Source organism: Aquarana catesbeiana, linkage group LG02, assembly GCF_042186555.1.
Source record: "Aquarana catesbeiana isolate 2022-GZ linkage group LG02, ASM4218655v1, whole genome shotgun sequence".
Lineage (NCBI taxonomy): Eukaryota > Metazoa > Chordata > Amphibia > Anura > Ranidae > Aquarana > Aquarana catesbeiana.
This window is the reverse complement of record NC_133325.1, coordinates 107,994,232-108,018,719: the sequence shown is the minus strand read 5'-3', so window position 1 is coordinate 108,018,719 and position 24,488 is coordinate 107,994,232. Positions and strand designations below refer to the sequence as shown.

Here is a 24,488-nt window from a genome sequence, read left to right as displayed (position 1 = left end):
TCATGGGGGAGCGGAACTCTTCTTTAATGAATGAGGTGTAGTTGTGCGAACTTCAAAATTCTAATCCTGTGCGAGCAAAAATCTTTTTTTTTTTTTTTTTCTGTTTTCTTGCACATGATTGGGTTTTCTATGCAAAGTAAATTTTAACTTGGTTTCCCCTCATTCACAAAGTTAAAAGATGAATTCCTGGTATGGGTATTTTATTCATCTTTACTTACATTGGTCTAGCTTGGACCAAAGTTACTCTGTATATACCACACCTAGTGATGCCTCCTAGAAGCTGGAAATCACTGAAGTAGACACCTTTACTTCAGTGATCTCCACTTACTTCCAGGTCTTGTGCCAAGTGGCTTCACTTTTGCTTAGTGAACACAGGAGGTCAACATACAGTAAGTGCCATTCAAAGAAAACTTTGCATTCTATGATTGGACTTTTGTGGAGCGACCTTATGGGGAGGCAGTACGGTTACATCACGCTCTCCACCTTGACTTACCTGCCCAGATCACTTGTACCGTAGACAGAAATACCAGCTAAAAAATTTCTGTTGGCAACTTTTTCGGCCCTTAGTTTGTTTACAGCTTCCTATTACCTTGCCATAATAGTTACGGCTGTGACAGGAAGGGGGTTAAATATATAAAGTCGATTATTTGGGTTAGTTTGAAGTACAATCAAGGAAAGTGAGCCTGTTGTTCATTTTAGTATGCTGGTATACTAATTCACTTCTATGATTTAATGAAAAGGTGGTATTTCAGTGGTATTGTTATAGTAACTGTGAGGGCTAAAGTATAAAATGTAATTTGGCTTAACTAAAATAATTGTATCTTTAATCCTAGGAATTATCCATTTGACATTGTGACCTTGCTGAATTTGGTCCTCTTTAAAGCCTCTGATACCAGTCGGGAAATCTATGAGATCTCAGTGCAGTTAATGCAGGTATGTGAATCCATTCTCTAATTGAAATATATCTTGACATTTAATTGAAAGGTATTTGTATTTTCCAGTCTGGAGAACTGAAAGTGACTAATGTGACAGGCAAACACCTTCCTGTTTTACAGTTCAGAGACCCATTGATTTCAGTCTGCTTCTTAGAATGCAATAATTTGCAAGCACTCCAGGCTGCCAGAGCAAATATATAACACAGAGGTGACCTGACTAAGTTACTTACCCACAGTGGTTGTTTCCGGCTTTTTCAAGAATTTTTTTTTTGCACATACCCTACTAGTGCTCAATTTTTTTTTTTTTTAAACAATGGATCAAAACCTACATACACAGAAACCCTAACCCACAGTTATTCCATAGGATGGCAAAAAAACCTGATTAAGTATGGTTCAGTTACCCTAAGGCAATCGTATATTCCCTGGATCAACAATCTATGGTGTTATTACTTATAAATATTAATAGGCAGTTATATTCTCTACATTTAGAAATAAACTTGCCTTTTTTTTTAAAACAATCTACTGAGCTGGCTAGAATTAGCCCCTGAGGAAGTCTATTTCACATTTTCAAAGTTTTGCTGTGAAAAATCCTTCCTGTATGCAAAGAGTAAACTCTTATCCTCCAGACAGAGTATACCTTTGTCATTTGCATTGATCTTAGAGTGCTTTCACACTGAGGCGTTGGAGGGCATCGGCGGTAAAGCACCACTATTTTTAGCGGCGCTTTACCATTGTTTTAGCGGCACTATTTGGCCTCTAGCGGGGGAATTTTAACCCCCACTAGCGGCCAAGAAAGGGTTAAAACCGCCTGCAAAGCCCCGCTGTAGCAGCGCTTTGCCGGCGGTTCGGCGGCGCTGCCCATTGATTTGAATGGTTAGGGGTGCTTTAGGGGTAGTGTATACACCACTCCTACAGCGCTGCAAAGATGCTACTTGCAGGACTTTTTGACTGTCCTGCAAGTGCACCGCTCCAGTTTGAAAGCACTCGAGCTTTCACACTGGAGTGACAGATGAGGCGCTATTTTTAGCGCCTGTGACGCGCCTCAGTGTGAAAGCCGCTTTCAAGTGAATAACTTTTTATCAAGTTTACTATATGTCCATTTATACATGGTGATCATATCCCCTTTAATAATTGCCTCTCTTTAAGGGGAGAATACCATCAGTTCAGCTAATCTTTCTCACAGCTGAGGTCATCCATACGGTATACACTCATCAACCATAACTTTATGACCACTGACAGGTTAAGTGAATAACATTGAATGCCTTGTTACAATCGCATCTAAAAGTCATGGTATAGATTATGCAGCAAGTAAACATGTTGTCCCTAAAGTTTATTTGTTGAAATCAGAAAAAATGGGCATCACAGTTTGTTGGGTATGGGGCTTTGTAGCCTCAGACTACTCGCAGTGTGCCCATATTCACCCCTGTCTACAGCCAAAGGCGCTTACAATGGGCACGTGAGCATCAGAACTGAACCATGGAGCAATAGAAGAAGGTGTTCTGGTCTGATGAATAGCGTTTTCTTTTACATCATGTGGCTCGCCGAATGTGTCTAGTTTCATCCATGCCTCGATGAGTCAGGGCTGTTTTGGTGGCAAAGTATTAGGTTGGGGTGGTCATAAAGTTATGGCTAATTGATATATATTGACAAATTCAATTGGTATTAGTAGCAATAAAACTCGCATGAGAGTGGGACACCTAGGAACAGTGAAAGCAGGTTTTTCTACCCTTTTTTCCGCAAAGTAGAAAACAAACATGGTTCTAATGCAGAAAAGCTTTGTGTACAGCAAGTCCATACTATAAAACAAAACTTCAGCTTGTCTGAGTCATTAATTAAACTCATGTCAGGTCCTGGGGTGCCTCCTCATAAGTTCCCCAAAACAACAAACACTTGTATACTGTGTTCTGTCAGCACCTGCTACTGGGTGAACCTGCTTTCAGCCTTTTCACCCAGTAGCAGGTTTGCACAGCCGAGAAAAAGAGCCCTGAGCATCAGTCAGCTCACATACAGTATATTGAGGCCTGTGCTCAGCAGGTAAGATGAGGACATGGGAATGGAGGTTGTATGCCACCCAAATTTCCACAAAGCCTCTTGGTCCAGGACCAAGAACAGAACTTATTAAGATTCTCAAAAAAAAAAAATTCTGTTTTCTCCACATCAGACACAAACCTAGGACCCCTTCAGCATGTGTAGGTGAGAAACATAGCTAACACATATACAAAGTCTGCAATTCTGCTAGCCAATGCTTTATTATATATAAGAAAGCAGTGTAAAGTCCATGCACGCAATCAGGTGTGTTCTCAGAAACCACCAAAAATAATCAAAATGAGAGGGAGTATAAAGTGGTTGTAAACCCTTACATATACCCAGTAAAGTGACAGACCTCAGGTTATACACAGAGATGACACAAATCCTCCTACATAAGTTGTACCTGTTTATCTGAAGCCCTCTCCCATCCGTTCAGTCTATATGCTGTATACTTACAGTAACTACCGGTATATATAATGTGCATTTTGATTTTGCTGTGTTTTTTTCCTGAAATGTACTTACAGGTGAAGTTAGATTGGTATCAAACAGTTTGTAGAGAATAACTGAACTGAAAATCACTCTGTTCATCCTGTAGGTCCTGGAAGGAAAGCTGTTTGTATATTCCAAAAAAGTAGCAGAGCAGAAGCCTGGAAGTATTCTGTATGGCACACACGGCATATTGCCACCCCTGTACAGTGTCTCATTAATTCGCCTTTCTAATGAGCTGGCACGGATGTATCCTGAGCTCACACTGCCATTGTTCTCAGGTACTTTCTACTTTTAGAGAACCTTGTATTAGGTGTTTAGCACTTGGTCCTATAGATGACTGTTGATCATGTTATTCTGTATATAGAAAAATGAAAACTGTTTATTGGACTTGCTTTGTATGTCTCAATACATTATACGTGGTTTTTGAAGTGATAGACCGCAGACAGAAAAGTCGAGCTCTATGTAGTAGCTTTTGGGTGCCCTAGTAGAGAACTGTAGGATTGTCATGTAATAACATTGGGAAGACATACTGCTATCATATGGTAGTCCAGGATTTTGAAATACCCTCCAATTTATTAACACAATTTTGTTAATACTGTCCCATGGTTTGAAGACTTTTTATTTCATGCTTCATCCTTCATCCTCTTATATGTCATTATATTATATGAAATGGATCCAAATGATATGCTCCATTTGGATTGAAAACAATGCATTAGGATTTTAATTATCAGCATCTGCCATATGTTTAGCTTCCTGCTGAATGTCATTGCTGTGCTGCAAGATCCTGTCAATGCTAACCAATATCTAATCAGATTAGTGCAAATTTTATAAAAAATTACAGGAAGGAAAAGCACCTTTCTGCACAAAACCAGTTAAAAAAAGGGAAGTATGCCTTTTGTTGATGTAGCTTTTCAGATTTAGTTTTAGGTTTTATAGATTAACCTCTGTTATATGTTTCTACAGTAATGCAATTGTTATAGCGCCACCTCTCAGTTATGACTGGTAGGTGATACAGTATCTAATGAGTACAGTGTCTCAGTTCTCAGTGTTACCAATTCCTGTATTTATATATCAATGACAATGTATGCAATGGTTTAGAAAATATATAGAACTATACACATTAATCCATGTCCCTGAAAAAACTTACAGGCTATTGTCCCTGATACATTAAGTGACCATTAACAACAAACATGTCTTTGGGTTGTGGGGGGGGGAAACTAGGACAAACGCAGAGAAAGCATACAAATTTTTGGAAATCGGGTCCTTGGTGGTAACTGAATGATTGATTAAACCTAGCATTTGCAAGGAAGCATGCCACCATGCTATGCGTGGTAATGAGATGATCGATTTAATCAGCCTCAATAATAATATTTTTGTGTGCAATGTTTTCCATGCCTTCATCTCCATATCAGAATTAGCTGGACTCATACTGTAGGACCAGGGCTTTTTTTCTCAGAGAAATAGGTGCAGGAACTCCCCCCGCTGAGTAATCCTTCGTCTCTGCCCCCTACCCACCTCTGAGCACCGTTCCTTGGTTCCATCCCTACTCCCCTTTCCATACTGCCCCTTTTAGAGAATACCAAACCAAGTTTAATTTTGTGCTACAAAGTAATTTGTATGGAATTTGATAGATCCTCCCCAGCAACAGTTGACCCCCTGAAACAAAATGCCACCCCAACAACAATAGACCCTCCTGCAGCCAGCAGCAATAGACCTCTTCCTCAATTGTAGGTCCCTCCCCCCAGCAACAATTGGCCCCCCCAAAAGCAAAAATAGACTTACCCAGTAACAACAGACCCCCACACAAAAATAAATCCCACAGCAGGCAGCATCAGTAGACCCTCCAGCACTCCTTGCCATAAAATACATTTAGTGCTGGAGGTGAAAACTGTGTTTCCCCACGTTCCTGCTGAAAAATAGCCCTGTGTAGGACAAAGGCCATGTTCAGACTTGCTCAAAATATTGACGCTTAACAAACATGCCTATAGCGTTAATGCGAGTTGTTCATTAAGTTTGGCCTGCATTTAGCGCGCATTAAAGGCAAGTTAAAAACAATCCCCAAATGCCCTTTGCGCTTTTGACACAAGCTTGACAAGCGTTAAAAACCCACCCCAGATGCCTAGATTTTTTCTTGGCTCTTGTGAACAAGGCCTAACTCCCTGCAAAAGTGCTGCAAACCCATTGTGAACTCGCTGCAAACACATGCCAGTGAGTTTATGGTGCGTTACCATAGACTTGAATAAAAGGAGTTGAGATGCTTCTACATGAAGCTTCATTTTTGAAGCGCAGCAATGCGACACAAACGCTTCATGTTTTATAATGTGAACAGCACTGAGTTGTCCACAGTATTAATTGCAGACTGCTTTACTTGGAGTTGGAGGAGAGTTAATAACTCGCCCCGAACTCCTGGTTTTAGAGCTTTTTCACACAGGCATTGAAAAGGTGGTTGGGTCACGTTTTTAACGCTTCCTGAATGCCTATTAATGCTGCTTAAAATTGTTACAATAGGGAGCGGATAGAAGTGCTCACTGCAGCGTTAGCGTTGCTGCAAGGCAAAAATAACCCTGCTTGTAGAGTTTGGCAGGCGTTAACACTTTGCAACTGCCTCCCTTCACGTCTATTGAAACGCACCACAAACGCACCTTAAACTAACTGTCTGACGCAAAATGAATACCTGTGCAACACATCCTAAATGCACATTAATGGTATAGGTGCATTAATGTGCTTTTAGGCTGCTTTAAAATTTAACAGAAGTGTGAAAGAGCCCTTAATGCTAGTGTGAACAAGGCCAAAAGCATTGGACTGAAAACACTAGCTGGCCACTAGTAAGGAGCAACTTCAATTAAAGCGGAGTTCCGCCTGCAAAAAAAAAGGAAATTAAAAGTCAGCATCTACAAATACTGCAGCTGCTGACTTTTAAAATAAGGACACTTATCTGTCCAGGGTGCCCGCGATGTCCTCACCTGAAGCCGAAGCGTCCCTTGGCTCCGGGTGGAGATGCCAGCATCTTCAGTAAGGGAATCGGGAAGTGAAGCCTTGCGGCTTCACAGCCTGTTTCCTCCCGCGCATGCACGAGTCGCGCTGCGCATTCTGAATGGTCCCGCTGTCTTCTGGGACCTGTGTCTCCCAGAAGACAGCGGGGGGGACATAGGAGGGACCAGACATTTCATAGTTTGCCACGGATTCTGTGGCGCTCTTTCGCCAGAAGTGGGAGCAAATGCCTGGATTAGACGGGTATCTGCTCCCCCCTCCCCCCTGAAAGGTGCCAAATGTGACACCGGAGGGGGGGAGGAACTGGATCAGCAGAAGTTCCATTTCTGGGTGGAACTCTGCTTTAAGCAAAGCTCCACTTCATATAGGTATTTTTAATTGGGTTATTTCCATAGGAGTCTGGAAAAGGAGGATAGTTGCCTTGGGTCTGCTGCTGTTGTTTGCCAAGACTGATAGAAAGAAGTGCCCTCTATCAGTGGTGAACACCTTGTATATTATATTATAATGCAATTTTATAAATTCGCTATGCAGCAGTTTAATAACGCCAAAGAAAGCCGACCCAAGGTCAAGTAAATACAGCAGTTTTCCATTAATCATCCATACGGTGGTACATATCATGAGTTTTTTGATCCACAAAGAGGACCGTTTCCTAAATGTATAAAAACCTAAGAACAAAAATACAATAAAAGCAGCTTTACCAGTCTTTAGATGTGGTGGCTGCATTAACTTTAATTTTTTTCAGATATGTTTTCCTTTATTTTGACCAGTGGATCTTGGCACTAACACACTTCCTGTCCTAGAGTGAAAACACTCACTAACTGTTGAATGAGCAACATTGTCACCTAAACATTAGCAGTATTTTAGGGCTAGAGAACACCTCTGTTTCTGCTCATATCCATAACATAAGCTGGCCATAGATGGATTGAACTTATGGCTGTTCCCATTTCAGAGACGTCGATTTAATGATTGACTTCTCTTGAACCAGCTTGCTGGAAAAGTTTGCTTAGATCGGTTTTGCAGCTAATCTGCTGCAGCACTGATCATTGTATCCTGATAGTGGAAGAGTCCCTACTGTCAGAATACGGTAACACAGTGGGGAGGATCCCTCCAGCCACCTCGCTTTTGTGGATGGAGATTCTATTCTTTTTTTTCTTTTTTTTTTTCGATGCGCCTGCTGGCTGTCTGGAAGGGTCAACTGGTATTTTCTGCACTTGTTAAACAGGTATAACAAAAACCTTTCAATGGTATATTTAATAGACCAAAAGAGAGACTATAAAAAAGTTATTGTTTGGATTTACATAGACTTTAAACCAGTGTTTTTTGGCTTTTTCCAATTCAATCTCTGCTAAACGGTCTACAGTGTGTAAGTTACAGTTACGATTTTTCTACAGAATGATAAGCTGTTTATATCCAAACTTGTTAACTACCATAGTTCTACTCTGCAAAATCTCTCTCATTTATATTAGCTTAGTTATGATGAATGATATGTTAATGAAAATTTTATGTTTAATTCTTGGTACCAACAGAAGTGAGTCAAAGATTCCCAACGACTCATCCGAATGGGCGTCAGATCATGCTTACTTACCTGCTGCCATGGCTGCATAACATTGAACTGGTGGATAGCAGACTCCTCCTCCCAGACTCCAGCCCCAGCACCCCAGAGGAGGAAGCCACTGATGGGGATAGGGAAGTGGCCAGCATCAGTGGACTGAAAGGAAATGGATGGGGATCACCAGAAGCCACATCACTAGTGCTTAATAATCTCATGTACATGACAGCAAAGGTATTAGACAAAGAATATGCTCGTAGTTTACTGCTCTCTGAAACTCTTTGAAGAAAGAGAAAGATTGCACTTTATTAATATGAAGATACCTTCATTTCCCTGTATAGTTAATCTGGGGCAATTACCCCTTATATTGGAAATAATATAAATTATATGCCTGCATATTAAGTGCTCTTTAGGGGTGACACTTAAAATGCAATTTTACTGATAATTTACCTAGCAAACATTCCTTTATAATACACCATTGAGAACATAAATAATTTACAAAAGACCAACTTCAGTTTGCTTGCAATGTCCATCTGATGCCTCCCACTCCTCCTGGTATGTAATGCATTGGAGTAGATGTGGTGGTGGTGGTGGTGGTGGTGGGGGGGTTAAATGGCTAGACACGCTTATCATTTCACCTTGGTGCTTTGACCTCAGTTCTCTGTAAAAGTTACATTTTTGAACTGTGATATCATATATATGTAGTGTCATCACTGCACCATAAGTTAAGGTAAAATACTGCTAAACTATAATAATTATTTTGTAAGTAGCATCTTCATCTTCCACAAAATGCAGCACAAAGTGAGGGCTGTAAAAATAGAACTAGAGTGACACTAAACTCTGGGTTAAAAAAAAAAAAAAAAAAATCCATTAAAGTATGTATTCTTAACTAAAAAAAAAAGTACCCTTTATTGCTCTCAGCCACCACCAAATCTCCAAATTCCTTTTTTTTTTTTTTTTCTTTTTTTTTTGGTGTGATCTGATTTCTGTTAGAGGGTGGCTGTGTTCATTTTTCATGGTCCTGCTGTGCAGCAGCCCCCCTCACCAGCTTCCCTGTTACTTAACTGAGCTCCATCGCAATCCCGTGATGTGTATGAGAGCCTCAGCTCCCTGGGGACTCTCCCTCCTCATTGGAAGACACAGCAGCAGGGGCCATTGGGGAGAGAGGGGCAGGGCCAATCAGCTGCTCTGTGTGTGAGTGGACACATAGAACAGCGGCTCGGAGACTCCTATAGCAAGCTGCTTGCTCTGGGGGCACTCGACAGGAGAGAGCTGCCAGGATCGAGAGGAGGATCTGGCTGCTCTTAGAAAAACCACTTTATCACTTTAACAAAGAGACAGAAAAGCAGTAAGGCCCCATGTACACGGGACGCTGTTAAATGTGCGTTCAGAGGCAGTTGGATGCTTTTTTCAACTGCCCCTAAACTCATTCAGTGTTCTCCTATTTGACCATGTACACAGTCTCGTTTATTGCCTTTTTTTGCAGTTGCGTTTGGAAGCAAATAAATAGGTTCAGACGCAGAAGATTTCCACGTTTCAGACACTAAACACGGCTAAACGTGGGTACCCGCGATTAGACGCGTTTTTGTTTAGAAGCGTTTTTAAAGGTGCCCTATATTTTGGACCTAAAAAGACAAAAGTATGATGGAAAACAATGAAAAAACATAAAAAAATATAGTTAAAAATGTTTTAATTACTTGCGATGATTCATAGACCATATATAGCCGTATATCGTCATATACAGTGGAACCTCGGATTATGAGCATAATCCATTCCAGGAGTATGCTCGTAATCCAAAGTACTCACATATCAAAGCGAGTTTTCCCATTGAAGTCAATGGAAACAAAAATAATTTGTTCCGCATTGACTTCAATGGGATGCAATACCGCATGCGGCCAGAGGTGGGGGGCGAGAGAGCCTCAGAAACAGCCGAAAAGGCCCGCGCACACTTCGGCTGACCTCGGCAAACCTCGGAAAGACTCTGTTCACGAGCCTTTCCGAGGTTTGCCGAGGTCAGCCGAACTGTCCTCTGGCCTTTCCGTGCTTTTCCGAACGCTGACAATCGGCGCTGTTCGGCTCCGGCACCCCCCACCTGAGGCCAAAAGCGGTACTGCAGACCACTTTTGGCCTGTATCCTGCTCGTTTTGCCAGACATTATTACAAAATATCCTGCCGACATTCGCTGCGCAATCAAAGGGTCCAATAGCGACGAACTCTGACTCTGGACCTCTCACGCAATTTTCTACGTCGTTCTAGCCTCATCAAGGGCAACGTCAGGAGCATTTCCTCACATATGCTCATTATGGGATCCATTGCAAAAAAAAAGCACAGAAATAGAGGCAAATACAAGTATACAGCTGCTCTCTCTGCTGCTGCTGTTACTCACTCTGGTCAAAATGGCTGGAATAGTTAACTACGATGTTTTTTGAGCTTGGGGAGGGTCTTAAATGAGGTAATCTTAATAAACGCTTCTAGACGCAAACGCGGTTAAATGCGGCTAAACGCGGCATGCAAACGCGGCTAAACGGGCATTTTAAACGCAGGTTTCAAGGTGTAAAAAAGATTTGTTCAGAGGACTTTGCCTTTAGCGTCCTGTGTACATGGAGCCTAAGTAAGAAATTATTTGAAGAAAAATAGATTACATGGCCATTAGGCAACAGATGTCGCTTAGTTTCACTTTGAAAACCAGGCCAAAAGAACCAAATATAATATTATGTACCAAATACATACTGCTAGTAAAGGGGTATAACGCTCAGGGCACAAGCAGACTTGTTTTTTTGTCCATCTTTCTACAGGCATGGTACATACCCCAGATTTAATACCATATCCATCGAATGCTAAGATAAATACTATACTATTCTATGCTATTTAAATCAATATTATCATAGACACTTTAAGCACTTTGTGTATCTGAAGAAGAATTGTGCCCTTTGCATTCTTCTAGTTGTAGATGAACATCTCAGAAAGTTCTTCAACAATTGGAGTCCTGCAGGGTGTTCATGTACATGGATATGTATAAATATGCTGAATATCTTTGTGAATGAAGATTGGTCTTGCACGCATAATAGCCTTCACTTGTTCAAAGTACATCTACTATTCTTTTCTTTTTCTATGTTTATTGCACAGTATGGAGATGAGGTGCCTGGCCAGGAGGTAGAAAATGCTTGGAATGCTTTGGCCAATAATGAAAAGTGGAGCAACAACCTTCGGATAACATTGCAATTTCTTATTAGTCTCTGCGGGGTCAGCAGCGATACTACTCTACTGCCTTATGTAAGATTCCAAACATTCCTTTGCCTGTTTGTGTTGTTATTCCATACCTGATCTCCACAGGTAATGTAATTCTGTTACACACACAAACATACATTTAATAACATCCAGCAATGGTTTGCAGTATACCTGTTGTAAAAAAAATTGGAAACCAGCTTTTACCAGTGTGCCTAACCTGCTGGAAGCTGACCTCTGCTGAACACTGCACCACGTTTTGTGAACACTCCATGTATGTATAGTGTTAAGCATAAATATAGGTTATAGGAACTGTGTCCCCTCAGTGAAATAGAAGGCCATTAAAGGACTGACTGTCGCAGCCTAAAATAGTCCACAGACAATGGGCACCATAGAGATGCTTATCAAATGGGAACTCATTTTTGGTTGCAAGCAAGAAAAACCTTTGTATAAAAGAGAGTGAGCAACAGTCCTTTGGTAACATTTTCCCCTTATTCACAAATAATGATTTCTTCAACATTTTGTATGTTTTATTTGGCACAGTACTCCTTAGATGTGCATGTTTCTTTTATTTTTGTTAAAGCGGACCTTCAGTCATTTTTTTTCATCTTTCCATCTATTAAATCTTCTGCCCTTGTTGTTTTAACTTTGGATAGCAAAACATTTTTTTTCTGCTAGTAAAGGCCTTATACAGCCTACTTCCTATTTCTTTTCTGTAAAAAAGCCTAGGCTTATGGCATCATGCACAGCTCTCTATCTCACTCTTGTGAGAGTTTGCCAGGAAGGGAGGGGGATGAGTCATAAGAAGGCCAAAGAGCTGCAGAGCTGGAGGTGTGCCTGTGTGTTTGTAAATCCAGAAATTGAACAGGCAGCAGCTTCAGCTGCCCACAGTTAAAATGGATGCAGCCAGACTTAGTGGAGGGAGATTTCTGAAGCATATTTGGCAAGTACAGAATCACAGTATATATAAAATATGCAAAGTGGTTGGAGGGAAGCTTCAGAATGGCAAAGATGTTTTTATTACAAATTATGTGAACAGACTGCACTTGCTCTATAAATTTTGAAGATTCAGGTTATGACATAACAAAGCACTGTGGCAAAATGCACACATGTATAGTTATATATACAAATTTTTCAGACTATACTGTAACCAGACCATAGGTAACACAGTTGCATCCTTCAATACATAAAGGAAAACCTCAAACTGTAATTGTTAAAGAACAACCTAAATTAAAAAGTGTACTCGTCCTATTAAAGAACATAAAGTTCAGTTCTCTACACATCAACTGTTGAATTCCTTAGACCCAATTCACATGAACAGTTCTACAGGCGGACTCGATTGCACTGTCCATTGTGCTCTATGTCATCCAATCCGCTAAAAACAGATGGATGGGGATCTATTCCCCATCCGTTTATTGGATCTGATGGCAGTCGGGTGTAAACGGACAGGCGGTCAGTTTCCATCTGACCACCCATAGAGGAGAGCGGGCTGTGTTTGTGTCCACTCTGCATAATCAGAACAGACACGGACCAGCCATCCGCCTGCTCAGCGGTAAGTCTGTCCTATGTGGAAGATGGCCTGATGCCATTGCTTTTCCGTTAGATATTTTTGAAGTTATTTTTTCCATTTTAGCAATGGAGCGGTTCTGGCAAATGGAGATTTAGATTATAAGAGATTATAGAATAAAGAGATCACTCAAACTGTATCTGTGGTTGAGGGACAGCGCTTCCAAGTGTAATATACTTTTCTTGTGTTTAGTACTGAAAAAAGTATTCATATGTATATAAATATTGAATCAGGTAAATGTAAAAGTATAATTTCATCTGTATAATTCACATTTAGCACTTCAAGCCAAGCATTAAAGTTACACATACAAAAACCTACTGCTGTTGTCCAATACTATACAGGACAATGACTTACACAAGGGTAAGACACCCTTCCTCCTCTCTGGCAGAAATAGAACCTACTAGCTTAGTTATACACAGGCTATTGTCAGTAAGCTTGCAATTAGTGCTGAGCTGTATCTTTAGAACACTGAAGAGGCATCTTGGCAAACTGAGCATTATAGATGCTCCCTGTATCAGACATTTTGTAATATCTTTATATAAGTAATTTAAAGATATATAAACAATCATGTAAAGGTACATTTGACTAAATCCATTATATTGTCCAGAAAGCAACTCTGTTGCCAGAAAAAAACTGTACCCTGCAAAAGATCAATAATACCCATAAGGCATGTATTCAATCATCATGTTCTTCCAGAGCTACAGCTCTTAAGGGTTTTCAGCATCAGGCACTTGCTAGTGTTTTAGATGCCTGGTTTCTCACTGGACATCAGTGGCGGCAGCTCCATTAGGGGTGCAGGGGTGCTGTCCCCTCATCCATGCATTTGGCCCCTTTATCTACATGTGAGGTGCCGGACGCATGGATTTCAATGGGGTTTTTTTAAGCACTTGAATAGAGCCAGAGGCTCTAATAGGCTTCAATAAAGGGAAAAGGGTGGGTGCGGGGGGGGGGTGATGGCCGCCGCCAGTCACCCACGTGAGGGGGGGGTGGCCGCCACCAGTCTCCCGCGGGGGGGGGGGGGTGTGATGGCCGACGCCAGTCTTCCATGTGGGGGGGGTGATGGCCGCCGTCAGTCTGCCGCAAGGGGGGGGGGGGTGATAGCCGCTGCCGTCAGTCTCCCGCACGGGGGGGGGGGGGGGGTTTGGTGTTAGTTTGTGCCGCTCTCCCCAAAATTTTGAGCACCTGCCGTCACTGCTGGGCATTATGGCTCATGCCCTATCTGCTATGGCATTACTCTGTCCTGTAGTGTGACAGTGTGGTTGGTTAAAGGAAGTGCAGTGCCACCGGGCATCTTACAAACCAAAGTGTGTCAGATGCTAAAGATTCCTGAATGGCTGTAGCTATGCAAGAAAGCAAAGATTGGATTTACCACTTGCCAGACTGGTAATAAATGTTAACCTTCTTTTGAAGGTTGCATTTTTTGAAATGGTTTTTAAGTTGGTTTAAGTATATCTGATGAGAGTACCTATAACCGAACTGAATAAAAAATAAAATAATGCTTTTTATCTTGAAAACTTTGAGGCAGAAACTTTCCTCACAGACATTTTTATTTTTATTTCAACAGATCAAAAAAGTGGCAATCTACTTGTGTAGAAATAACACTATCCAGACAATGGAGGAACTTCTCTTTGAGCTGCAGCAGACTGAACCAGTGAACCCTATAGTTCAACATTGCGATAACCCCCCCTTCTATCGCTTCACTGCCAGCAACAAGGCCTCTGCTGCTCCCTCCGGTACAGAAGAAATGTGTTTGATGTGTAAAGTCTGATCCTTAAATATGTAACCCTTTTTTCTGCTCCTTAATGCGCTTTTAGCTTTCAACTATAAAGTATGCCACGGTAAAGAGTTTGATTTTACAAACAGAGAAAAATAATTCTGTCCTCAAGGAATTCCTTCTTGTCAAGATCTGGTTAGCGGTTCTTGTTCTGGAATTCCGTCTCCTTTCCTCCAAGCAAGTTTATTGAAATTCAACAAGAAAGAGCAACCATCTGACACAGAATTTTGTAACTTGGCTGTTTAAATTACATTCTTTTTTGAAGATCTGAGGTTGGCGTTAATAATTCTGTGAACCCGCTTCTTGTACAGATTAAACAAGGAAATACAGCAGTTCTTAGCTGAATTGGCATCAGTGTCAGGGTGTTTGGTATAGTGACAACATAAAGTGAGGATATTCTCTGTTTTTGCTCTGGATTTAGGTGGGATTTGATCACCCACCAAGTCTTTACTACTGTTCAGGCCCTCAATGGGGGACCCACCTCCAGCCTGCCTGTAACAGGACACTTTTCAATCAGTCTATTTTTTTCACTGACGCAAGTGACTCATATACAGTATTTCTACTAATAATCTACAGGTAGGCCAGTGCTAATTACACGTTGGGGTTGATTTACTAAAGGCAGACAGACTGTGCACTTTGCAAGTGCAGTTGCTTCAGAGCCTAGAAAACTAGGGGAAGCTCTGCTGACTTCCATCATCCAATCATGTGTAATCAAAAATTCTGCGTGTGATTGTGTATTCTTTGTAAAGTGAAGCTTTACTTCATTTACTAAGCTCTGCAGCAAATGCCCTTGCAAAGTGCGTAGTTTGTTAGCCTTTAGTAAATCAACCCCGTTGTCATCCCTTTTCCAGTCAAATATCTGTAGGAGTATATGAAGAATTTACCATTGCCAGTCTAAGAAATTAAACTGAAATAGTCCCCCATCTTTTTTTTTGATTACTCTAGCTTTTCCTTTTTTATGAAACTAGTAATAGAGTCTCGGTTCAACAGAAACAGGCTGACGTTCTGCCAGTGTGTACAGCAGCCTGTCCGACGGAATCCAGACTAATGTCCAGCTTCTGTCCAACTGGCATGCTGGAAAACCAGCAGCTGATCAGCGCTCACAGCCAATGGCTGCAAGCGCTGATCAGTGTGTCCTGGCAGGGGGCAGCAGTCCCCCTGTCAGAACACACTAGCCTTTGATTAAATATGGAAGGTTTAAAGATTGACATGCTCTGTATAAGCTAGTTTAGAGTATTAAAGATACTATATATTGTTTTTTTACCTCCATGTATACTGGAAAATACATGGTGCTTTTTATCTCCATGTATACTGGGAGGTAAAAATCAAACTCGGGCCATCCATTGATGGCAGTCTCACGACTCAAGCTTTTTAGCCCCCATTAACACTTGTACGTTTTTCTGCTTGTTTCCCTACACCCGACTGCTTTACTTCGCAGAATCTCATTCGATCGAATTGTCTCTGTTCACACTTGTACGTTCAGTTGCCCTATGCTATACACGCCATGATTAAAAAAGTGCATGAGTTTTTTATTTTGGTAGCGTAATCAAGCATTTTTGGTCCCATAGACTTCAATGGGGGCATCTGTAATGCATGATACACATGTTTTTGCACGTTTTGATGAATTTTTGTGCGTGTTTTTACACCTGAGGCACTGCTCTCCTCCACTTAGCCCAGGAAATAATTATTGATTTTTATTTTTTTTTATTTTGCCAGGTACCACCTCAAGCAGCAATACAGTGGTTGCTGGTCAAGATGGCTTTCCTGATTTGGAAGAGAGCAGACAAACCAAAGACGCAGATGATAGGTGAGTGACCCGTATCGTATGTATCATTCTTCTTTTCTGCAAGTTTTCCTTTAAAGATTGTGCAACTTAGTTAGATTGTGAAAATTAAACATATAATGTGATGGGCAGGTATAAGTTTTACCTTTGTACTAATTTCCTGCTTTAGTTTTATTACGTCTAATATTTGTTACTGTTTTTGTGCAATATTATTGCTTTTAAAGATGTTTGTTATTTAGACTTATGATTTTAAAAATCTGACCAAGCAGGAATGTGAGTGTTTGCAGAGTTACATATTTCTTTATTGCTGAATGATGTTTCAGTCTAACTATTCAGTCTCTTATCAGATATGAAGCACAGAGAACCAAACAGTACAAAAGTAACAGTTAATAAAGTCTAGATTCAAATAAGTCTCCAGCACCACAAAAAATATTATGGAGCCATTAACCTTTAAAGAGATCAGTAATATGCGCAGTAGCTGGTTTATAATTTTACCAGCCATTAACTCTGGTGAGTTAATTTAGTGTGAATGTTGAAGGATCACACTGGGTGTTGCACACAGTGGCATTAAAAACACGTTTGAGAAGTTTTCTGTACAAGTTTGGAGTGTTTCTTTGGGACATTCTCCTTTGGATCACATACGGACGTTTTATTGATTTTTCATTGAATACATTATATTTTTTGCACTTTTTTTTATTAAGTAATTGCACATTTTTAGCATCACTTCATGATCGTGCATTTTTGGCACATCATTACACGATAATATCTGATTGTTTTGTATATAATAATTCATATGATTTGTTTTTTTATAGTTCATTTCAGCACACATTATACTGTATATGATTGTAAATTAATTTATTCATTCACCAGTCACTAGCACAATTCAGAAGTGAGCATAAAGGGTAGTACAGACTAGCGCTGCTCGTTTTTTTCTAATAGTTAATAAAGTCTGCCAAATTGATTGAGGTGGACCTGTAGTAGCATAGAAGTCTCTAATCTACCACATGCAAGTCATAGTAGGCAAATGTTTGCCAGTTGAATTTGTTTTCTGGAGGGGCCCGGGATGTGATGATATGCAAGGCATATGTTGTACGGTTGCCTGGAGAGTCACAATATTGTTTAAACCAAAAGTATACAGCTTTCATAATTGAGGTTTGCAATATTTACCGTATCAGATATAAGATAGCAGAGAATTCGATACTACACTATGGAAATTTTTTATAATTTTGTTTCTTAAGTAATGCTAGGTGAAATCCATCTTATATTTTTATTATACCATGCTGTTGTTTTTTTTTTAAGGTTTGGTAATGTTATTAGAGCACATACAAGACTTGAATCAAGATACAGTAACAGCTCTGGAGGATCCTATGATGATGATAAAAGTAAGATTTATTTTTCTGAGGGTTTTTTCTGCTTCTACTGGGCATGGTAAATACTATTCAGTAAGCTTGATTTACTAAGACAAAAATAAATTTTCAGGGTGCATAATTACATATTTGCAAGTCAGAAATCACCTTTTTAAATACACTACACTGCCGAAATTTGATTGGTTACTATGCAGTATTGCCTTTGCACCATATCAAAGACCTATGCACCTGTACCAACATTTGGAGAGGTTTGAAGGGACTTCTGAATGCAAAATTTATAACAATGCCACAGAGTGTGATGGAATGTTTGGGAAAGTCATTCCAACCATACTATTTGTCATATTCTACTTTACATTTTGCTTATGAATACTGTGTGAATTTTCATACAGAAAGTATACTGTACATCTTGCTCAAAGCATTTTCTGGTAAAACTATTTGGACTGATCAGGTTTGCTTATTTGGGGTCCTAAGCAATGCCTATTATTTAATCATTTTTTAACGGTTTTGTGCCATAAAAACAATTTGAGAGCAAACTGTATACATAAGCCCTATGTCTCTTAGTTGTCTCCTGCACCGTTCTTCTGTTATCAGCCTGATAACTTCTGACAGGTTCTCCATCACATATGCTAAAAGCAGCCTGAGTTTGGTGTTGGGGAGGATGCTATAAATAGATTAGCAGAGCCCTGAACTATTCAAAGGACAGAGCTGAAAGTCTCTACCTATGAGGAGAGGGGGAGTGTGCCTTTCCTCCAATCATCTGTCTTGGCTGTATGCCCAGGTTTCACTGCAGTGTTAACCAGGAAGAGAAAATCTCCTAACACGATCTGAACTTTCTAAACAGTATATAAAGATGAAGGCAGCAGGTATACATGTACATTCTATGCATTAAGATGAAAAAGCTTCTGTGCTACAAACCCCTCCCCCCCCCCCCCTTTTTTTTTTCTTACCAGAACCCGATCTGATCCAGCGATGTGTATGAGCGCAGCGGATCCAGCCACTGTCTCTTTCCTCATTGGACAGATTCATAGCAGCGGGAGCCATTAGCTCCCGCTGCTGTCAATCAAATCAGGAGCGGGAGGCTGGGCCGAGTCCCACTGTCTGTGTCCAGACAGTGGGAACGAGCCCGTATGGGTGCCCCCATGGAAAGCAGCTTTCCATGGGGGCACCCGATGAAGAGGAGGAGCCTGAAGTGCCAGCGGGGGACCCCAGAAGAAGAGGACCGGGGCCGCTCTGTTAGGCCTGGTTCACACCTATGCATTTTTCAGCGTGTTTTCAGTTTTGCAGAAACACACTACAGTCCATATAACATGGATGTATGGACTATAACTATGGATGTAGTTCACATCTGTGCATTTTATGAAAAGGGCCAGGGACTTTTTTCTGGTTTTTGGATCCATAGACTTAATGGATGAAAAGCATGTATTGAAAAATGCAATATGCAAACTGCAACCTGCATAAGTGTGAATCGGGCCTAAAAGCATTGCACAGAGCAGGTAAGTATAGACATGTTTGTTTTTTAATACAAAAAAAAGATTTACAATTTAACAATTTGATTGGCACAGGCAAAATAATGACAAGAAAATGGGTGTTTTTGCTGACTGCAACAAAAACACTCAGAAGAGTAGCACCAACTGTAATTTTAAAGGCACTTTGACTATTTTGCTCCTCAATTGTGTAATTTTCCTGTTTTTTAAATTTTTTTTATTTATAAACTGGGACTTGCTCAACCTTCTTTCTGCCTTTTATGAAGTTCGACTAATACACATCATCTTCTCTTGTAGATGATCCAGTGTCTCCTTACATCAGCTGGCTCTTAAACATAGTGGAAAGCAATCAGCCACAACCTCTGCCTATGCCCTGCAATGGAGGATGCTGGGCACCATTGGTAGACTATCTGCCTGAAACCATAACCCCACGGGGACCACTTCATAGGTAAAGAGGAGGAGCATTGTTATTTCAATTGATTTGTTTTTATGTTTAATAAAAAGTTTAATGTTACTTTGTCTAAATATGTCCTTAACTGTAAGCACTTTGGGATGCATTGCCAGTCTGTTACTGTGAACTGTTGTGCTGATTATTTGCACTTTGTTGGTAAAATTGTATTTTTACTTATTTTTTGTCACATATACATTTTTAAAATAAACACTCGTAACAAAAAAATATAATTTTTGAAATATATTTTTGAGCAGGTGCATTTTCCCCAAATTCCTGCACATTTAATTTTTTTTTAATGGAATGCTTTAGATGGCCAGAGGACGACCTACTGGCATCCAGCTGCAACAACAAGCTACAGCAGTCTGTGTCTCGAACAAGAGATCCTCTGGCAATTGGAGAAGATGCTCTGATAGTTCCATGGAGCCAGTACTCCCTGGTTTGTGATTTCCCTCTGATCCCTCTCCTTCCACATTTGTTGTGCAGGATTCAGAAAGAGGGGGTTCCAGTCATTCTGGTGGCACCAGCCTGGCCCAGAAGGCCCTGGTTCCCGGAGATTGTGAGACTGACAATAGACGGGTCATGGACGCTTCCATGTCACCCCGATCTTCTGTCTCAAGGTCCTATATTCCACCCCAGTTTACAGTCTCTAAATTTGACGGCATGGCTATTGAAGCCAGGGTGTTAAAGGACCGTGGCATCTCGGGACCAATGGTGTCTACTCTAGTGAATGCTAGAAAAGCTGTTACTAGGAAGATTTATCATAAGGTCTAAAAGACTTGTATTGCTTGGTGTGAAGCCATAAAATGGCATCCTCGAAAATATGTGATTGGGAGAATTCTTTCTTTTCTACAGTCAGCTGTGGAAATCAAATTGGCTTTGAGTACAATCAGAGGTCACGTTTCCGCCCTATCAGTATTCTTCCAAAGGCCTTTAGCCTCCCAGTCACTGATCTGAACCTTTATGAAAGGGGCAACTCGCTTGCTCTCCCCCCCCCCCCCCCCCATTAGATCACCTGTGTGCCCTTGGGACTTGAACTTGGTGCTATCTGTGTCACAGAAAAAAACATTTTAACCTATTAAGGAAATTCCATTAGACTTCCTGTCATGCAAGCTAGCCTTCCTGATGGCTATCACCTAGGTTAGAAGGGTGTCGGAGTTGGCGGCCCTTTCGTGCATGGAACCGTACTTGATCCTTCACCATGACAGTCGTGTTACGACCTGTTCCATCCTTTTTGCCAAAAGTGGTGTCAGCCTTTCATTTAAATCAGGACATTATTTTGCCTTTTTTTTTTTTCTCTCAGCCTCGTTCGGCGGAAGAGAGACGACTGCATTCTTTGGACTTTGTCCGGGCAGTCAAGGTTTATTTGTCTAGATCTGCGGAGATCCGAGGATCAGACTCTTTTTTTTTTTTTTTTTGTTTTTTTTGTTTTTTTTGTTTTTTTTGTTTTACCAAAAGGACCCAAGAAGAGGCAGGCAGCTTCCAAAGCTTCCATTGCCAATTGGGTCTGTCAATTGGTCGTTCAGGCCTACGGTCTGAAACATAAAGCTCCTCTCTTTAGGGAGAGAGCTCATTCTACCAGGGGTGTAGAACCAACTGGGCTTTTCGCCATTAGGTATCTGTGGCTCAGATTTGTAAGGCTGCTACCTGGTCTTCAGTGCATAGGTTTACAAAATTTTATCAAGTGGATGTTCAAGCAGCCGAGGATTCAGCCTTCGGCCGCAGTGTACTGTGGGCTGCCATATAAGTTCTGATGGCTATTGTTTGGCAGGGTGTCTCCCCTCAAGGCTATTGCTCTGGGATGTCCCAGGTAATGAATATTAGCCTGACTCTGTGTCCCATGATGTACTCAAAGAAAAGGATCTTACAGGTAAGTATAACGTAAAAATCCTATTTTTTTAACGACTAAATAGCTGAGCTTGGTAAAATAATGGTATAAATGGGCTAAAATTGCTGGTCCTGGTCTGACAACTTTAGGTGTTCAGTTTACTACTTTGAAATATATACGTTGTTTGGTTAATTTAAACTATTAAAATACATACCAGGGGTCCTCATCCTTGATGTTTGTTACTCTGTAACTCGCTTTTCATTCTCTGGCTTGTGATGTAGTTGTCCTAGTCTGCCCCATGGGCCATAATCTGCTAAATATTGGTCAAATCAGAAAAAGAACTCCTAGTGAGACCAGGAAGAGTGAAAGGAAAAGTCTCAAAAAGATTAAAAAAGTGAGTTTGAAAGGGTAGTTTTGTTTCCGTTCCCAGAGTTCAGCTTTAAGTTGTAGAGTTATGATGAGAATGGTGAAGTGTTAGGGCCAACTTAAAGTAACTAAGGGCAAAACTTTTTCTTTTTCATTTTGGGTAGAATAAAGGAGGGTTATAACCCCTGTCAGATTTTAGTTTCACCCATTAGTGTCACATTGTGGAGATTTCCCTTCACTTCCTGTCCCATAGCCAAACAGGAAGTGAGAGGAAATCCTTGCAATTTCAGGGAATTTCTTAGGAACCCCCAGTTCACCAGAACTAGTATCCCCATTGAAAACTTTTACTTTTAAAATTTGGGATTTTCTTTTACTCTACTTTCAATAAGTTTTATTGAGGTGTTATAGGATACATAGCATAAACCGTACAAGCATGTAAAAGTAACCAGCATGAAAAATTCCAGAGTGCATTCGTAAGTCATTAAAGACAATAGAAATGATTAACAATAAAGAGCGATAAGTATGTCAAATCACATATTGGTTGCACAGTAACGATTCACATTGTGTAAATGGGGAGAGGAGGAGAAAGGGTAAATTGTGTGCTTTCTGTACATTGTGAGATAGAAGGGGCTGGTCCGCTGTGTAGAGAATAGCCAGAAAACATATTGATAGGTGCCTCGCAGGCCAGGGGAGGCGGGAGTGGAACAGTATATAAAAGGAGAAAAAGGAACAAGAAGAGATCATCGGGGACACCCACGTCAGATATCTAGGGCTTCAAATGTCTATAGTAATGTATAGTTTTCTGGGGAAATGGAGGGATGAGCATGTTGTATCCACGGGGCCCAGATTTTAGAAATTTCTTGCGTGTATCTTGTGTGTGTATATAAGACATATGTAGCCAATTTGAATTGGGATCTCGTGAGACCTGGGGGCTTCAGATGCAAAAGGACATACCAAGGATCCCTGGGGAAGGGACATGTAAGCAATGTTTGTAACAGTTTGAGAACCTTTGCCCAAAATCTGGTTATCATGGAGCAGGACCATCACGTAATGGGGTACGTCCCCTGTGAGGGAGCAGCCACATAAACACTTTTTCTTAAACTTTCAATGATGATGGTAAACCGGACAAATAGGGAGGGTGAATCTCCCTAACGGGGACACAGACAGCAAAAAAAGAAAGAAGCATTCTAATCCCGCTCCACTCTTTCCAAAACTAGAAAAAAAAGTTTTGCCTTTAGTTATACTTTAATGGTAAGGATAGGATTAGAGGTTAGAGCATGTAGAACACTTTTGACTTTTCACCTGTGCTACTGTCACCAAGTTATTGACGCTGAAAGATTTTGTACTGAGGGTAAGAGGCTCAAAATGGGACTGGATATTTATGAAGTGAAAGCAGAAAACCAATGTCAGTGCATAAATCTATATAGGGTATTGTATATCCAGCATTAGACGTAATGCGAGGAATGCAGGTGGCAGACTTAAAAAGGAATATGAAGCAGCGGTAAGCGCGCTCTGTAGGTTTTTTTGTGCGTGCAGACTGAAGATCATGTGAGGAAGCTCATTCCACACTGTTATCAGTGCTGACATTTTTTGAATTATTTTCAATGCTAGTGTTGAAAACAGACATTGGGAAATAGAAAACAGACATGTACGTTCTGTTCTGCATGACTGGTTTGCGTGTCAGAACACAGGTGCTTCTCTTATTTCACCAATAATGCACACAGTGACTGGTGCTGATTCTCTACACCAGACGGTCTAATTCTCCCTGATGTATTATGGTGTTAGGTAGTAGTCAAGGCATCAAAATAAAGAAAGTTTATTGGAGACCCCCTCCCCCCATGCATTTAAACTCCTTAGTTATGAAAACATATTGTGAAATACCACCTAATCATTTTTTACAATCGTATCACATTATCTAGATGTCCTCCTTCATGTTTCTAGGAGAAGGAGACCTTGAGGAGGCTCTAGTTAATACAGTGCAATGTAGTCATATGTCACTGGAAATGGCAGAACAACTGCCGTTAATGACATCTGTCACCATTATAACCCATAGAAATTATTACAGAGCTCAAGACCAATATTGATGCCCGATGTGTCAGGAATGCAAGCTTCAGTGATGCAGGGCTTGGAGGATGGAACTGATGTGTGGGACAGACACATTCAACACACCTGGTAGTGTTGAATGCCATAGAGACTGACAGAGGCTTCAGAGATAGACGACACAAACCTCCAGACACATAAGTATAAGAACTCTTCTCCTGCAGGGCACCTTCTTTTTTTAGCCACCCTGACAGGTTTACTTTAAGGTGAAAGCTAATGAAACCTACTCCCTGATGGTTTGAAACGTATAGTGGAGGAAAAAACATGCTAATATGCTGCGGATTCTTCAGAGTAAAATTTTAATACTTTACTCCATGGCAAACGGGCACTACATTTGCATATGGTCGGAGGTCACAAGGTTGAATTTATACCAAAATAAACAGAAGTTTTTTGAGCAGGGAGATCGTAATGGTACTTTTTTAGCCATGATGGCTAAACAAGAACAACCTAGTATTCCGATATCGGAAATACGCACCGCTTCTGGAGATATGGTCTGTACACAGCCTAAAATTCTGGAGACTTTTCAGCAATTTTATCAGACACTGTATACATCT

General features: G+C 40.8%; 1 protein-coding gene across 5 annotated transcripts in view; it reads left to right on the top strand.

Annotated features, from left to right (window-relative positions):
- The window catches only part of FRY (FRY microtubule binding protein), a 653,558-nt gene that overhangs the window by 495,801 nt on the left and 133,269 nt on the right, over positions 1 to 24,488 (top strand). For all 5 annotated transcript variants that reach the window (XM_073613350.1, XM_073613351.1, XM_073613347.1 and 2 more), the window contains 8 exons: positions 834 to 933; positions 3,559 to 3,730; positions 7,970 to 8,226; positions 11,119 to 11,265; positions 14,349 to 14,517; positions 16,275 to 16,365; positions 17,641 to 17,723; positions 19,490 to 19,640. In XM_073613350.1, coding sequence (XP_073469451.1) covers positions 834 to 933; positions 3,559 to 3,730; positions 7,970 to 8,226; positions 11,119 to 11,265; positions 14,349 to 14,517; positions 16,275 to 16,365; positions 17,641 to 17,723; positions 19,490 to 19,640 — 1,170 coding nt within the window. The remainder of the gene's footprint in view (positions 1 to 833; positions 934 to 3,558; positions 3,731 to 7,969; positions 8,227 to 11,118; positions 11,266 to 14,348; positions 14,518 to 16,274; positions 16,366 to 17,640; positions 17,724 to 19,489; positions 19,641 to 24,488) is intronic.